Consider the following 14,131-nt stretch of genomic DNA (forward strand, 5'->3'; position numbering starts at 1 on the left):
AAGAAAGAAAACTAAATCTTTTGCATTTATATTGTACATATGGTATTAATATAGTTGTGAACATAATTGATTTTTGTTTTTGAAATTGAACTGAAAAGTCCCAAAACCGTCTGCTACGAAGTCATGTGGCCTAAACAAGTTGATACCGAAGCCTGACAATGACACAAATACATTGGTTTATCTTAAATATCAACAAGCAACTACCAGTTAATATTAACCAATCGGAGACGAGCTTTCATACACGTCACAAGATTATCAACAAATTGTGCAGGGAGTTTCAGGGGGTTGAACCACCCCCCACCACCCCCTGCTTAAGCAGATTTGCTTCTTGTTTTTTCAATATATTTTCTGGGGGAGCATGACTCGACCCCTCCATAATCTTTGTTCGCCAGTCTCGACCACTCCCCCCACCTGCAAAAATTACTTCATATGTATCTGTTATGTAAATAAAAATTCCAACATTTGATCGACCAGGAATCATGTATTATTTGCAATTCTATACTCTGTGAACATTTATCAAATAGCACATGGAATATCGCCATCAGCCACCTATTAATAACATGCTTGTTAATTAAAATGTTAAAGTGCTGTTCCAGATGTATGATGTATTGAGCTATATCAATCAAGATATTATTTAATATGATTAGAAAATTATAAAAATAAATGTAAAAAAATTATATACCGGTATATTTTCCATTTAAAAATATTCCCCTGAAAAACAGAACCAGCTGAATTCGTTTCGGGAATTTCCGTAAGATTTGATCCGTGATGTCATGAAGGAAACTCCTTTCGATAGTCAGCGCCATTGTTCATTGCTTCTTTTGTGTTTATTATGGTTAAACGGCGTGTTGCAATACAAAAACCGATAAATTTAGTCTTCACGCATTTCCTAGTAATGTTGCTGTGAGAAAGCTGTGTGTGAATTTGATTAAAACAACGTGGAAATACTGGACAGGAAGAAAATGCCGGAGACCGTTGCAACAGCAGACACTTTAGTTGCGATTCATCCTAACTGGCTTGTCGGCTTAAGCGAGATATGGGAATACCATGTGTTATGGCTTTTAAAAAAGATACCGTACCAACAATTTTTCTGCGACACAAAACAAATGACAACAAGCCGACGCCATCCACACCGAAACGACCTTGGGGTGCATATCGTCAATGTCCCAAATTGCGTTATGCTTTCAACTCCGGTCAGTTTGTTTTCTCATGCACGGTTCGTGCAATCATCGAGATCCGATTTGTTGTCGTTTGCATCTCGTTCATTTGTGAGATTTTTCTTTACAATTCGTGAACATTAAAACAATAAAGTACAGACAAGTAAGTATCTATAGCCTAGTCCGTCCCATCCTACAAAAATGTAGGGTTTTTTTTGTAAAAAAAAGAAGAAAATACATTAAATTAATTTTACTATACCTTCCCACAGAGAAAACCTTTTTTCATACTATGGAATGTGCTATAAGTTATTTATTTCTGAGCAGACTGTTTTCACAACTGCACACAAAAAATAGTATTGTTTTGTTATTTCCAAAACACTTTTACTTTTTTTTTTTACGTCAAACTAAACTGAAATTATTCACAAAAAAACCCATCTTCATAGAGGGATGGGACGGACTAAAAGTCATTTTTGTTTATTTCTTGAAATTACCGATATCGGGTCCACTTGACTCGTAGAATTCAAGAGTTATTTATCGTCTTTTCTACTACATCACAAGTATTAGAATATACAGTGTAGCAAAATAATTCGCACGAAAAGCTAAAGAACAAAACAAGAATAAAAGTTGTAAATTAGTGGTAAGCTGTCTCCACGACCATTTTCATCGTCATCTGTCAGGCCGGTGGTTCGTCGTAAGATGTTCCAGGTTCAAACTGATAAGGCATTATTTGTTGTGTTGCACAAATATTAGTCCAGTCGTCATTACTACACTATTCATCATCGAAAGAAGAATCGCATGATCAATGAGCTTGGCAGTTGCTGTCGGTCCCACTTTCGCTTGCGCTGGAAGTCATCTCGTGGTAGGTTTCAGTGAAGCGCGTTCCCTTCGTGACGTCACGGCTATTTACAGGCAAATGTTTTTACCGAGAATTTTACTCGGTCGTTTCCGGCAGTGTTCTACGGGAGTGATGTTTTAATACTTTTATGGGGCATTTTCGTAATTATTGATTTTACCTATCGGTGTAAAATATTATTGCAATGAATTAAGAAAGCATTTAATTATGGAATTTGAAATTTTAGTGTATGGTCTGGCACAGCACTTTAAAATAAAAACCTGGTTCGATGTGATGCATTTTTAACATTTGAGTACTATCACATGACTTTTTTATATTTTAGGGAGGAATGTATTTACTCCAGCTGTTTGACAACTACGCAGCCTCGTATTCTCTGCTGTTTATTGGTATCGTGGAGTTGCTGGCAATATCCTGGGTTTACGGTGAGAAGTGTTTCTCATATTGGAAGCCTTGTTCTTTCGTTTGAGCTGTATTGATTGCTGATATCCTGTATTTAATAATTAACATGTTTTCACTTTGTGTAACGACCAGTGTCCCATGGATTGGTATATCAAAGGTCATGGTAAATGCTGTCCTGTATATTTTTAACCATATGGGTAATAAAAAAATGTATTGGTTCATTGCAATGTAAAGACCTCTAATCTCTCTCTCTCTCCCTCTCCCTCCCTCCCTCCCTCCCTCCCCTCTCTCGCTCTCGCTCTCTGTCTCTGTCTCTGTCTCTGTCTCTGTGTGTTTCTCTCTATCTCTCACTCTAGTGTCAAAATAACCTTATGTTAAGACTCCAACTAGCTGTAGTTTGAAACATGCGGAGGTGTTGATAGCCAAACCCACCTTTTCTCTTTATACAGGTGCCAAACGATTTCTTGATGACATTCAGTCGATGCTTGGTAAACGCCCCAGTAAAATATGGATCATCCTCTGGCAGTATATTTCCCCTGCTACTCTGATGGTAAACAATAACCCATACTGGGAAACTCGGTGCCATTTTAAATGGAGACTGTCCGTATCATCTGTAGTATGTGCATCAAAAGGGAACTGATTTTAGTGGCATGTAACTCTATAATGAATGACATTAAAATTGATATTTAAAAAACATCTCAGTGTAAAAAAAGGTTCTTTACAAATTTCCATCAGTTTGCATAGGTTAAATGTCGTCTTTTTATACAGGGTTGAAGACAACTGATAGAAGTGTTACGACGAGACACCATAATTTCATTTCAACTTATTTTCATGCTTATATCCAATTAAGGTTCAAGCACGATGTCCTCGGCACACACTTCAGCTATCTGGGTTGTCTGTCCAGGACAGTGGGTTAGTGGTTAGTTGGTTAGTGAGAGAAGCGAGGGTGTAGTGGCCATTGAGCCTTTAAGAACTCGCTCTGGGTTGGAGCCGGTACCGAGCTGTGAACCCTGTACCTACCAGCCTGTAGTCTGATGGCTTAACCACTGCGTGACTGAGGCCGGTGAGTCACCATCAGTTCTGTCTTTAGTCTGTGTTGATTATTTTAACTGATACTGCGTAGATTGGCTGTTCCAACATTTTGTCTTCACCCTGTATTAGAAATGAGCTTTATCTATACAGTTTGATGATAATTTGTTAAAAAAACACCCAAACTTTTATTTCCATTCATTTTTCCTGGAATTTTTTTTTGTGAGAGTTGGTATTGGTATAAAAGTTAATAATATGTTTTTATATGAGTTTTAAAATTATACAGTATGTAGTAACATGCCAATTCATCAGTTCCCTTTTTCTGCAACAGTGGGGTTTAAATTGGATTAAAAAAGGAATGAGTAATCGGGCAAATTTTATAACAAAATCTGCAGCCAGATTGCAGTTTGTATTGGCTAAAGAAAATATAACAAAATTAAGGCTATTTTAAAGTATTGGCTTTTTGTGTGGGTTTTTTATTATATTTTTGAAGACTTACGTTGACTGTGGTTGCATTCAGTTCCATACCCCCAGAAAAATGTCTTTCTGTCAGAAACACTATATCTATAATGTAGGTTGGTGTACTTTTGAATAGTATAGGTGCCGGTTAAAAACAAATTGCATCCTCTTCCTGAGAAATCATACATCCTCCCCTGTTTGTGTAGTCTTATTAGACACATTAAAGTTTGTAAGTCTAATAGTTCTTGGGATGAGTTGTTCTGTAGATGTTTTTACAGAAAACGCCACAGAATGACCAGATATATTGTCTAGTGTAATCAGCATTATAATTTTAGTATAATTATTATATAAAATTCAATGGATTCGATTTTTGTACTGAGAATTCGCTCCTTTTCAGCTGATATATTTTACATGAACAGTTACAATGTAGTAATGACTGATAAGACAAATAAACTCATGAAGAGTGTGCTTAATATTGTCGCGGTACATGTGCTAGATATTTTCTAGCATTTTTCTATCAGTTAATTGCATTATTGCCTGTTCTATTTGTGTTGTCTGTGTATTCATGTATTACTCTTGTTGTTGTTTGATTTTGAATTTTTCTCTAACAGGTGATTCTTGTGTTGACGTGGGGCAATTTCCAGCCTTCGTCGTACGGCGATGTGATGTTCCCCGTGTGGGCGGACGTGCTGGGCTGGCTCATCTCACTCTTGTCAATGTTACCCGTGCCCATCATAGCCCTGTATGTGGTGTACAAGCAGTACAGGAGGTCAAACAGCACACTTAAACTGGTACGTCACGCATTTAGATTGCACCAAAGCTAAGGCGATAAAACGTTGTGCCTTAAAAAGTATGCCCAAATTCAGTGCCATCCAGAGTTTGACAGATCCAATAGCCATCGCTCCTGGCTAGTGAATATTTGGTCTGAGCTAGTGGAAATTATCAACTGTATTACTATAATACATACGGCAGAAGTCGGTGCTTCTGTGAGGGCTAGTGGAAATTATCAACTGTATTACTATAATACATACGGCAGAAGTCGGTGCTTCTGTGAGGGCTAGTGGAAATTATCAACTGTATTACTATAATACATACGGCAGAAGTCGGTGCTTCTGTGAGGGCTAGTGGAAATTATCAACTGTATTACTATAATACATACGGCAGAAGTCGGTGCTTCTGTGAGGGCTAGTGGAAATTATCAACTGTATTACTATAATACATACGGCAGAAGTCGGTGCTTCTGTGAGGGCTAGTGGAAATTATCAACTGTATTACTATAATACATACGGCAGAAGTCGGTGCTTCTGTGAGGGCTAGTGGAAATTATCAACTGTATTACTATAATACATACGGCAGAAGTCGGTGCTTCTGTGAGGGCTAGTGGAAATTATCAACTGTATTACTATAATACATACGGCAGAAGTCGGTGCTTCTGTGAGGGCTAGTGGAAATTATCAACTGTATTACTATAATACATACGGCAGAAGTCGGTGCTTCTGTGAGGGCTAGTGGAAATTATCAACTGTATTACTATAATACATACGGCAGAAGTCGGTGCTTCTGTGAGGGCTAGTGGAAATTATCAACTGTATTACTATAATACATACGGCAGAAGTCGGTGCTTCTGTGAGGGCTAGTGGAAATTATCAACTGTATTACTATAATACATACGGCAGAAGTCGGTGCTTCTGTGAGGGCTAGTGGAAATTATCAACTGTATTACTATAATACATACGGCAGAAGTCGGTGCTTCTGTGAGGGCTAGTGGAAATTATCAACTGTATTACTATAATACATACGGCAGAAGTCGGTGCTTCTGTGAGGGCTAGTGGAAATTATCAACTGTATTACTATAATACATACGGCAGAAGTCGGTGCTTCTGTGAGGGCTAGTGGAAATTATCAACTGTATTACTATAATACATACGGCAGAAGTCGGTGCTTCTGTGAGGGCTAGTGGAAATTATCAACTGTATTACTATAATACATACGGCAGAAGTCGGTGCTTCTGTGAGGGCTAGTGGAAATTATCAACTGTATTACTATAATACATACGGCAGAAGTCGGTGCTTCTGTGAGGGCTAGTGGAAATTATCAACTGTATTACTATAATACATACGGCAGAAGTCGGTGCTTCTGTGAGGGCTAGTGGAAATTATCAACTGTATTACTATAATACATACGGCAGAAGTCGGTGCTTCTGTGAGGGCTAGTGGAAATTATCAACTGTATTACTATAATACATACGGCAGAAGTCGGTGCTTCTGTGAGGGCTAGTGGAAATTATCAACTGTATTACTATAATACATACGGCAGAAGTCGGTGCTTCTGTGAGGGCTAGTGGAAATTATCAACTGTATTACTATAATACATACGGCAGAAGTCGGTGCTTCTGTGAGGGCTAGTGGAAATTATCAACTGTATTACTATAATACATACGGCAGAAGTCGGTGCTTCTGTGAGGGCTAGTGGAAATTATCAACTGTATTACTATAATACATACGGCAGAAGTCGGTGCTTCTGTGAGGGCTAGTGGAAATTATCAACTGTATTACTATAATACATATGGCAGAAGTCGGTGCTTCTGTGAGGGCTAGTGGAAATTATCAACTGTATTACTATAATACATATGGCAGAAGTCGGTGCTTCTGTGAGGGCTAGCGACTTTCTCAAACATACTGGCCTCGGTGGCGTCGTGGTTAGGCTATCGGTCTACAGGCTGGTAGGTACTGGGTTCGGATCCCAGTCGAGGCATGGGATTTTTAATCCAGATACCGACTCCAAACCCTGAGTGAGTGCTCCGCAAGGCTCAATGGGTAGGTGTAAACCACTTGCACCGACCAGTGATCCATAACTGGTTCAACAAAGGCCATGGTTTGTGCTATCCTGCCTGTGGGAAGCGCAAATAAAAGATCCCTTGCTGCCTGTCGTAAAAAGAGTAGCCTATGTGGCGACAGCGGGTTTCCTCTAAAAAAAACAGTGTCAGAATGACCATATGTTTGACGTCCAATAGCCGATGATAAGATAAAAAATCAATGTGCTCTAGCGGCGTCGTTAAATAAAACAAACTTTACTTTTCTCAAACATTTGTCGAACACTGTGACAAACATGCTTACCTCGAAACATTTCGCTTGAAAACCACTGAAATGTTAGTTGAATTAGATTAAAATGACTTGAAATGCATTTCTGAATATCTGCAACCCTTCAGCAGTTGTTAATAACATTACTGTGCTAAAAAGACCTTGCTGTATTCAGAACAAACAAAAACTAAATCTGTGTACCCAAATTATTGAGATCTAAAGCCCAATATGATGTTTCCATCATTAAAACAAAGGCCCTTAGTTCATGATTCCTCTGCAGCTTCAGTCATGCACAGTTAACAATTAAAGTAGCACTACCCCCCCCCCCCCCCCCTTCCACACACACACACACTTCCAGTGCCCACCTTTTTTGATGGCCAATATTTTATGACTATCTGATTTCTAAAGAATTTCGAATAATGACCTATGACAGGCAGGAAAAAAATTAATATAGCAGATTTTCTAAATGTTTAATTATACATTTGTATAATAAAAGCATTTTGGATATGTGGTAGCTTCAAGTGTGCAGTTACGACTGTTTGATGTTGCAGGTGATTGACAAGATGAGCAAGCCGTCGGAAGACTGGGGGCCACGTCTTTGTAGGAACCGACTAGAGAGGGACAAGCTGAATGTGGCGATGTGGAATAACACGGACACCCGCGCGCCCATCGCAGTCATATCCTTCACCAACAAACTAGAACATCCACACCAGCACACGAGAACTCGAGACGCTGATGTCGTCTCACCAACTGTGCCGGATGTGCAGTTAGTGAATGTGTGATATGATTCCATCTACTTCACAAATACACAGTTAGTGAACATGTGATACAGAGATGCCAACCATTACGAATTTAAAGCATAGATTATGCTATTGTGATTGTCTTGTTGGAAATTCCGATTTTTAGAGAAAAAAAATCATAATTTCGCATATCTGGTGTCGGATCGTATTTTGGAAGGCAAAAATTTTGTTAACACCGGAGAAATGGAACTTTTTCCCTCTTCACCATAACAATCATAGTTTAGTTTCCTGCCTTGTTCTTTAAACTTATGGATTCCGAATAGCGAACATAGCAATATAGAATAAACCGGTCCAGCAATCGGTCTTCCAAACAGCCCCAATGTTTGCCGATTGGGTACGGCCATGAACTGGACTTTACCAAAATGTCGAAAAACACTCCTGAGACATCACTGATAACATTCCTATTTTGGTGGGTGGGGTTCCTATTTATGAAGGCCTGGATTCCTATGACCCTTCAAATAGGGTTGGCATCTCTGTGTGATATAATTCATCTACTTCAGAAGTAACTCATTTTCGGGCAACCATTGCTGTGATATGTTTCGTAAACAAACTTGAAAACGTCACATACAAATATACTGAACTGCACTGAAAACACACCAGTGGTAGAAAGTATATGAGAAGAATTTCAGTTTTTTAACTGATTACGTACGACTGGATGTATTCTAGTAGGCAATAAATCACTCATAAATTGTATTCAAGTTATTTTGTGTTTTATAGCAACCTCACACATGCAGTAGCAATAACCGAGAAATGGGTGGTTCATTTTCAGTGGAGTTCTGTATACTATAAGCTACTGACATTTTCTCCTCACACATTCATTGGAGTTCCAGTGATCGATTATAATAAAACAAAAACCTGATTTGTGGAGCCATCCCAGTGTGATCGATCATGAAATCCATAATCGATTGTCGTTGAAAATGTTAAATGTAAATATTCCTACATCTTAGACGATGAAATTGATGTAGATATGTGTACATTAAGAAAACAGATAATGAATAGGTATTAAAAGTAAAATTAGCTGGTTTTTGAGTCTATTCCGCTGAATATGACAGGAGATTCATAGTCACAGTAACTCGGATCCTTGCCAAGTTTATATAATTCTGACCAATTGTATACTGTTAAAAAAAAGATGGGGAACTAATAAGAATTTACAATTGTCAAAATTGTAAGGTATATTAGCTGTGGGAAATGGTTATATGATAATACTAATTGGGCAAACATTACAACCGATAGTTCAGTATTACAGTAGGTTTTATGACCACCAAAGATCTTGAAGGACGATTGGGGTCAGAAGTGAAATTTGGAAGTTGACATTTTTTTTTTATCAGTAAATTGCAAATTCAAACAATAAAAATTACTAAAAACAAAACAATAACAACTATATGATCAACAGAATGAAAACGATTGACAGAAATAAAATGTTCCACAGTGATTAATGGACTTCCTGGAAATTGTCAAAATCGAGAATGACACACCACGCATGTGTACGGGGCAACTGCGTGATGCATGTGCAAACTATGGAATGTGTTTCGGTGTGCTGATAAACAGACCTGAACGTTCTTTACTAGGATGTTTGTGTTTAAAACGTATGTTCGGTCTAATAGTTGATATTAACATTAATATTTCAGGTACCCCTACTTTTTTTTAAGAGTATATAACTGAAAGTTGATTGGCTGTAATTGATTTGTGAAATCCCATTACTTACAGCGTGATATTAATTCATGCACATTAAAATACTTCTAAATGCTAAAAGCCAAGTGATGTGATACTCTGTTAAAGAGAAACCGCGGGTGTCCGGTACCATTTATGTTAGGAGTTGTTTCAAAATGAATCTTAAAGGTAGACAAGAGCCTTATGTGTTGGAAAGATGCATACCCGGACCACCAACACACACTGACACTTTAACAAATGAAAAACGCGTAATTTTAGAATTAATAAAAAAACCAAGATTATTCCTGCTAACTGGGGGCAGCCATTTTGTTTTGTTTTTGTGACGTCCGGTGGTATAGCTTGGGGCAAAGTGACGTCAGCTCAGGTCCAACTTCTCTATTATGCACAATGTAAACAAACGCTCTAATTTATGACAAGGCGCTTCGCTTTCATCAACCTGACTTGTAAAACAACATAAATGACTTGATAGTATAATAAACTGTTTAACTAAATATATTTAAGTTTGCATCAATATAATGAAATGGAGTTATAGTATTTTTTTCTTTTAAAAAATCCAAAGATCCAGTACTTTAGCTAAAAAATTTGTAAGAAATCAACAGATATGTTCAGGGATGTGAGAGCTACGCGGAAACCCGTAAATGTGTTTTTCCATTTCGTCTAAAAAACCCAACAAATGATGTTCAATACTGTTGACCACACAAGGTTCATTTGCATGTTTTCACGGTTTCAAGTTTATGATGTGTGCCGTACATTGTAAGTTATAACCAGTTTAGATTTGTTAGCATTGAATGCAATTTTTGGCAGTTCCAGGGGTTGCAAACCATTTTCCTTCAGGGGCCCTTGAGCGGCCCCTGGACCCTGGCTGCAATAAGCTTTTTTGTTCCAGCCCCTCTCACATCCCTGTATGTTTTTCTGCTATGTGGCTAAGATATTGATAACAAGTGGAGTATTGATGAGTGTAGCTTATTGAAAAAAGTATTTTTTAGAATACATTTTAAAAAATATTTGTATTTTGAGATCTTATTTTTGTTGACAAAAGGAGTATTTGATAACATTATTTAATTAGTGACAATTTAAGTGTTGAACACTGTGCTACAGGTCTGGAAAAGTTAAAATTTGTTTTGTTTAACGACACCACTAGAGCATTGATTTACTAATCATTGAATGTCAAGCATTTGGTAATTTTGTCATAATCATAGTCTTTTTTTTCATATAGTCATTTTTTTATTAGTAATAAAGGATCTTTTATATGCACCATCCCACACAGGACCACATACCACAGCCTTTGATATACCGGTACCAGTCATGGTACACTGGCTGGAATAAGACCGGGATCGATCCTAAACCGACTGCGCATCAGGCAATTGATTTACCACTGGGCTACGTCTCCCCCTGCGAGAGAGAAGAAGAAAAAGGTTTTATTCAATGACACACTCAAGAAACACATTTTAATTACGGTTACATGGTGGAAGGAAGAAAAAGGTTTTATTTAATGACACACTCAAGAAACACATTTTAATTACGGTTACATGGTGGAAGGAAGGAAAGGTTTTATTTAACAACACACTCAACACATTTTATTTACGGTTATATAGCGTCAGACATATGGTTATTGACCACACAGATATTGAGAGAGGAAACCCGCTGTCACCACGTCATGGGCTACTCTTTTCGATTGGTAGCAAAGGATCTTTTATTAGCACCATCCCACAGACAGGATAGTACATACCACGGCCTTTGATATACCAGTCGTGGTGCACTGGCTGGAACGAGAAATAACCCAATGGGCTCACCGATGGGGATCATTCCCAGACTGACCGTGCATCGAGCGAGCACTTTACCACTGGGCTACGTCCTGCCCCTCACAGGGTGTACCACTGGGCTACGTCCTGCCCCTCACAGGGTGTACCACTGGGCTACGTCCTGCCCCTCACATGGTGTACCACTGGGCTACGTCCTGCCCCTCACAGGGTGTACCACTGGGCTACGTCCTGCCCCTCACAGGGTGTACCACTGGGCTACGTCCTGCCCCTCACAGGGTGTACCACTGGGCTACGTCCTGCCCCTCACAGGGTGTACCACTGGGCTACGTCCTGCCCCTCACAGGGTGTACCACTGGGCTACGTCCTGCCCCTCACAGGGTGTACCACTGGGCTACGTCCTGCCCCTCACAGGGTGTACCACTGGGCTACGTCCTGCCCCTCACAGGGTGTACCACTGGGCTACGTCCTGCCCCTCACAGGGTGTACCACTGGGCTACGTCCTGCCCCTCACAGGGTGTACCACTGGGCTACGTCCTGCCCCTCACATGGTGTACCACTGCGCTACGTCCTGCCCCTCACATGGTGTACCACTGGGCTACGTCCTGCCCCTCACATGGTGTACCACTGCGCTACGTCCTGCCCCTCACATGGTGTACCACTGGGCTACGTCCTGCCCCTCACAGGGTGTACCACTGCGCTACGTCCTGCCCCTCACATGGTGTACCACTGCGCTACGTCCTGCCCCTCACATGGTGTACCACTGGGCTACGTCCTGCCCCTCACATGGTGTACCACTGCGCTACGTCCTGCCCCTCACATGGTGTACCACTGCGCTACGTCCTGCTGCTCCTGCCACTCCATGGACTACTCTTTTTCAATTAGCAGCAAGGGATCTTTTATATGCACCACCCCACAGACAGGGTATAACATAGCATGGTGTTTGTTACACCAATTGTTGAGCACTGGTTGGAATGAGAAATAGCTCTATTGGCCTACCGACATGGAATGATCCTGGATGAACTGTGCCTCAGACTAGCACTTTACTGCTGGGCTACATCCAATCCCAAAAGCTGGAGGAGAAATCTGTTACAACACATTAATTATTGATCAGAGCAATGGGTCTTTCAAGTGCATCTTCCCAGACAAGACAACACATACCACTAGCTTTAATATATGATTTGTGCAGCACTGGTTCAATTTACAAAAGACTAAATGGGCAAAAGAAATGGGGCTTGGTACATTTTTTTTTTTTTATTAAAAGGGATTGAACCTAGATTATGGTTAAATATCATAACTAAGGAGAGTGGAACCCACTGCTACTACTACATAAGCTTTTTTTAAATTATCAGTGCTTTGGCCAACATTAGGCCTTTGTGTGCAGTGTAATATTTGTGAATTTTCCATCTTGGAGCCCTATGCCCATCTTCTTATGTCATGTTTATACAAGACATGATTTTCAAACTCGTACCAAGCTAGCATGCTAAGCAAATGTTGAGTAAAAAGAATGCCAGTGCATTTCATCCACAGAAAAAACACTGCTACATGTATTTGATACATGCTGGTGTAGTCATTACTTTTTTAATTTAATTAATATCCAATAGCCGATGATTAGTAAATTAATTGCTCTAGTGATGTCATTAAGCAAAATTTAAATTAAACATTTGGTAATTTAGACAGTCTTGATGAGGAAACCCGCTATATTTTTCCATTAGTAGCAAGGGATCTTTTATATTCACCATCACAGACAAGATAGCACATACCACAGCTGTTGATATACGTCATGGTGCACTGGCCAGAATGAGAAATGGCCCGATGGGGATTGATCCCAAACTGACTGTGTATCAAACAAGCACTTTACCATTGGGTTAGGTCCCGCACCTGTAGGATGGTATTATTGAGAAATGCACTTGCATATAAAATATTTTTATTGACCCATAACTTGTTTCGAGTAGTAGAATTGATCATAGTTGATGTTACAAAAAGGAAGATTTTTGTATCACGGTCAATTAAATGGCCACTAAAGTTTACAGATAGTCTGAATTTGTTAATTTAGCATTATGTAGCTTATCCAATATGAATGTAACACTAAGAAATGCTTGGATACAATAGTGATGAAAATACAAGTATTTGAAATTGGCCAAATGAGTCTCACATTTTGCGTGCTCTACAAGTAAAATGCAATGCCTTATTTTTAATGTCATGTAATTAAAACAATAATACAGCAGTGTAAGTATATTAACAAAGTTTATTTGCTTCAAATACTCTAACTAAATCAATAATGTACATAAACATACAATATCAACAGGTAACAAAACTTCCAATTTCATTCCTAGAATTTTCACATGATCCGATTAAACATAAATAAATGAATTTTTCATTGTGTTTGCAATACCCTTTGATCCAAAACAAAACGTGTTTCCAGAATCGAGTCAAAACAATATAGTCCATTGACTTACAAACTTGTTTTTAAAAACTACATACACCGCTATGGGTGCAGATAAAATTTTAAAGATATTTTTAAAATTATAATTAGGATCTGTCCCTTTTTATTTTTATGGATAGGGTCGGGTTCTTGGATCCACATGTTTTTTTAAGGCCTTAATGCTGCGCAAGTCATTTTAGTGGCTGGTTTTGACAACACTTTTTCACCAGGCGAATGTTTTTGTCATAGTAACAACAATGCTACAATTTGTATCATTCTCAACAAGTCTTCTGATGATACAGTGGTTTTAACCGGATTAATATGCATCAGAAACTCAAACTGCCGTATAAAACATACCGGTATACAAAAATGATGTACAGATAAAATGAGCTTAATCTATAATTTGTTTATATTACATGGTTGCCACAGTAAAACTGATCAATATTGCCAATTTAAATAAGGAATAATATAGAAATGTCCATTAAATCAAACCGACAC

At 38.9% G+C, this 14,131-nt stretch overlaps 1 protein-coding gene across 3 annotated transcripts in view; it reads left to right on the forward strand.

The window, feature by feature from the left end:
- The window catches only part of LOC121386646 (sodium-dependent proline transporter-like), a 29,696-nt gene extending 21,226 nt beyond the window's left edge, over nt 1–8,470 (forward strand). For all 3 annotated transcript variants that reach the window (XM_041517619.1, XM_041517620.1, XM_041517622.1), the window contains 4 exons: nt 2,333–2,432; nt 2,859–2,959; nt 4,509–4,688; nt 7,529–8,470. In XM_041517619.1, coding sequence (XP_041373553.1) covers nt 2,333–2,432; nt 2,859–2,959; nt 4,509–4,688; nt 7,529–7,759 — 612 coding nt within the window. In that variant the 3' untranslated portion in view covers nt 7,760–8,470. The remainder of the gene's footprint in view (nt 1–2,332; nt 2,433–2,858; nt 2,960–4,508; nt 4,689–7,528) is intronic.
- The last annotated feature ends 5,661 nt before the right edge of the window (nt 8,471–14,131 follow it).

The sequence above is a fragment of the Gigantopelta aegis genome, chromosome 12 (genome assembly GCF_016097555.1).
Source record: "Gigantopelta aegis isolate Gae_Host chromosome 12, Gae_host_genome, whole genome shotgun sequence".
NCBI classification, from domain to species: domain Eukaryota; kingdom Metazoa; phylum Mollusca; class Gastropoda; order Neomphalida; family Peltospiridae; genus Gigantopelta; species Gigantopelta aegis.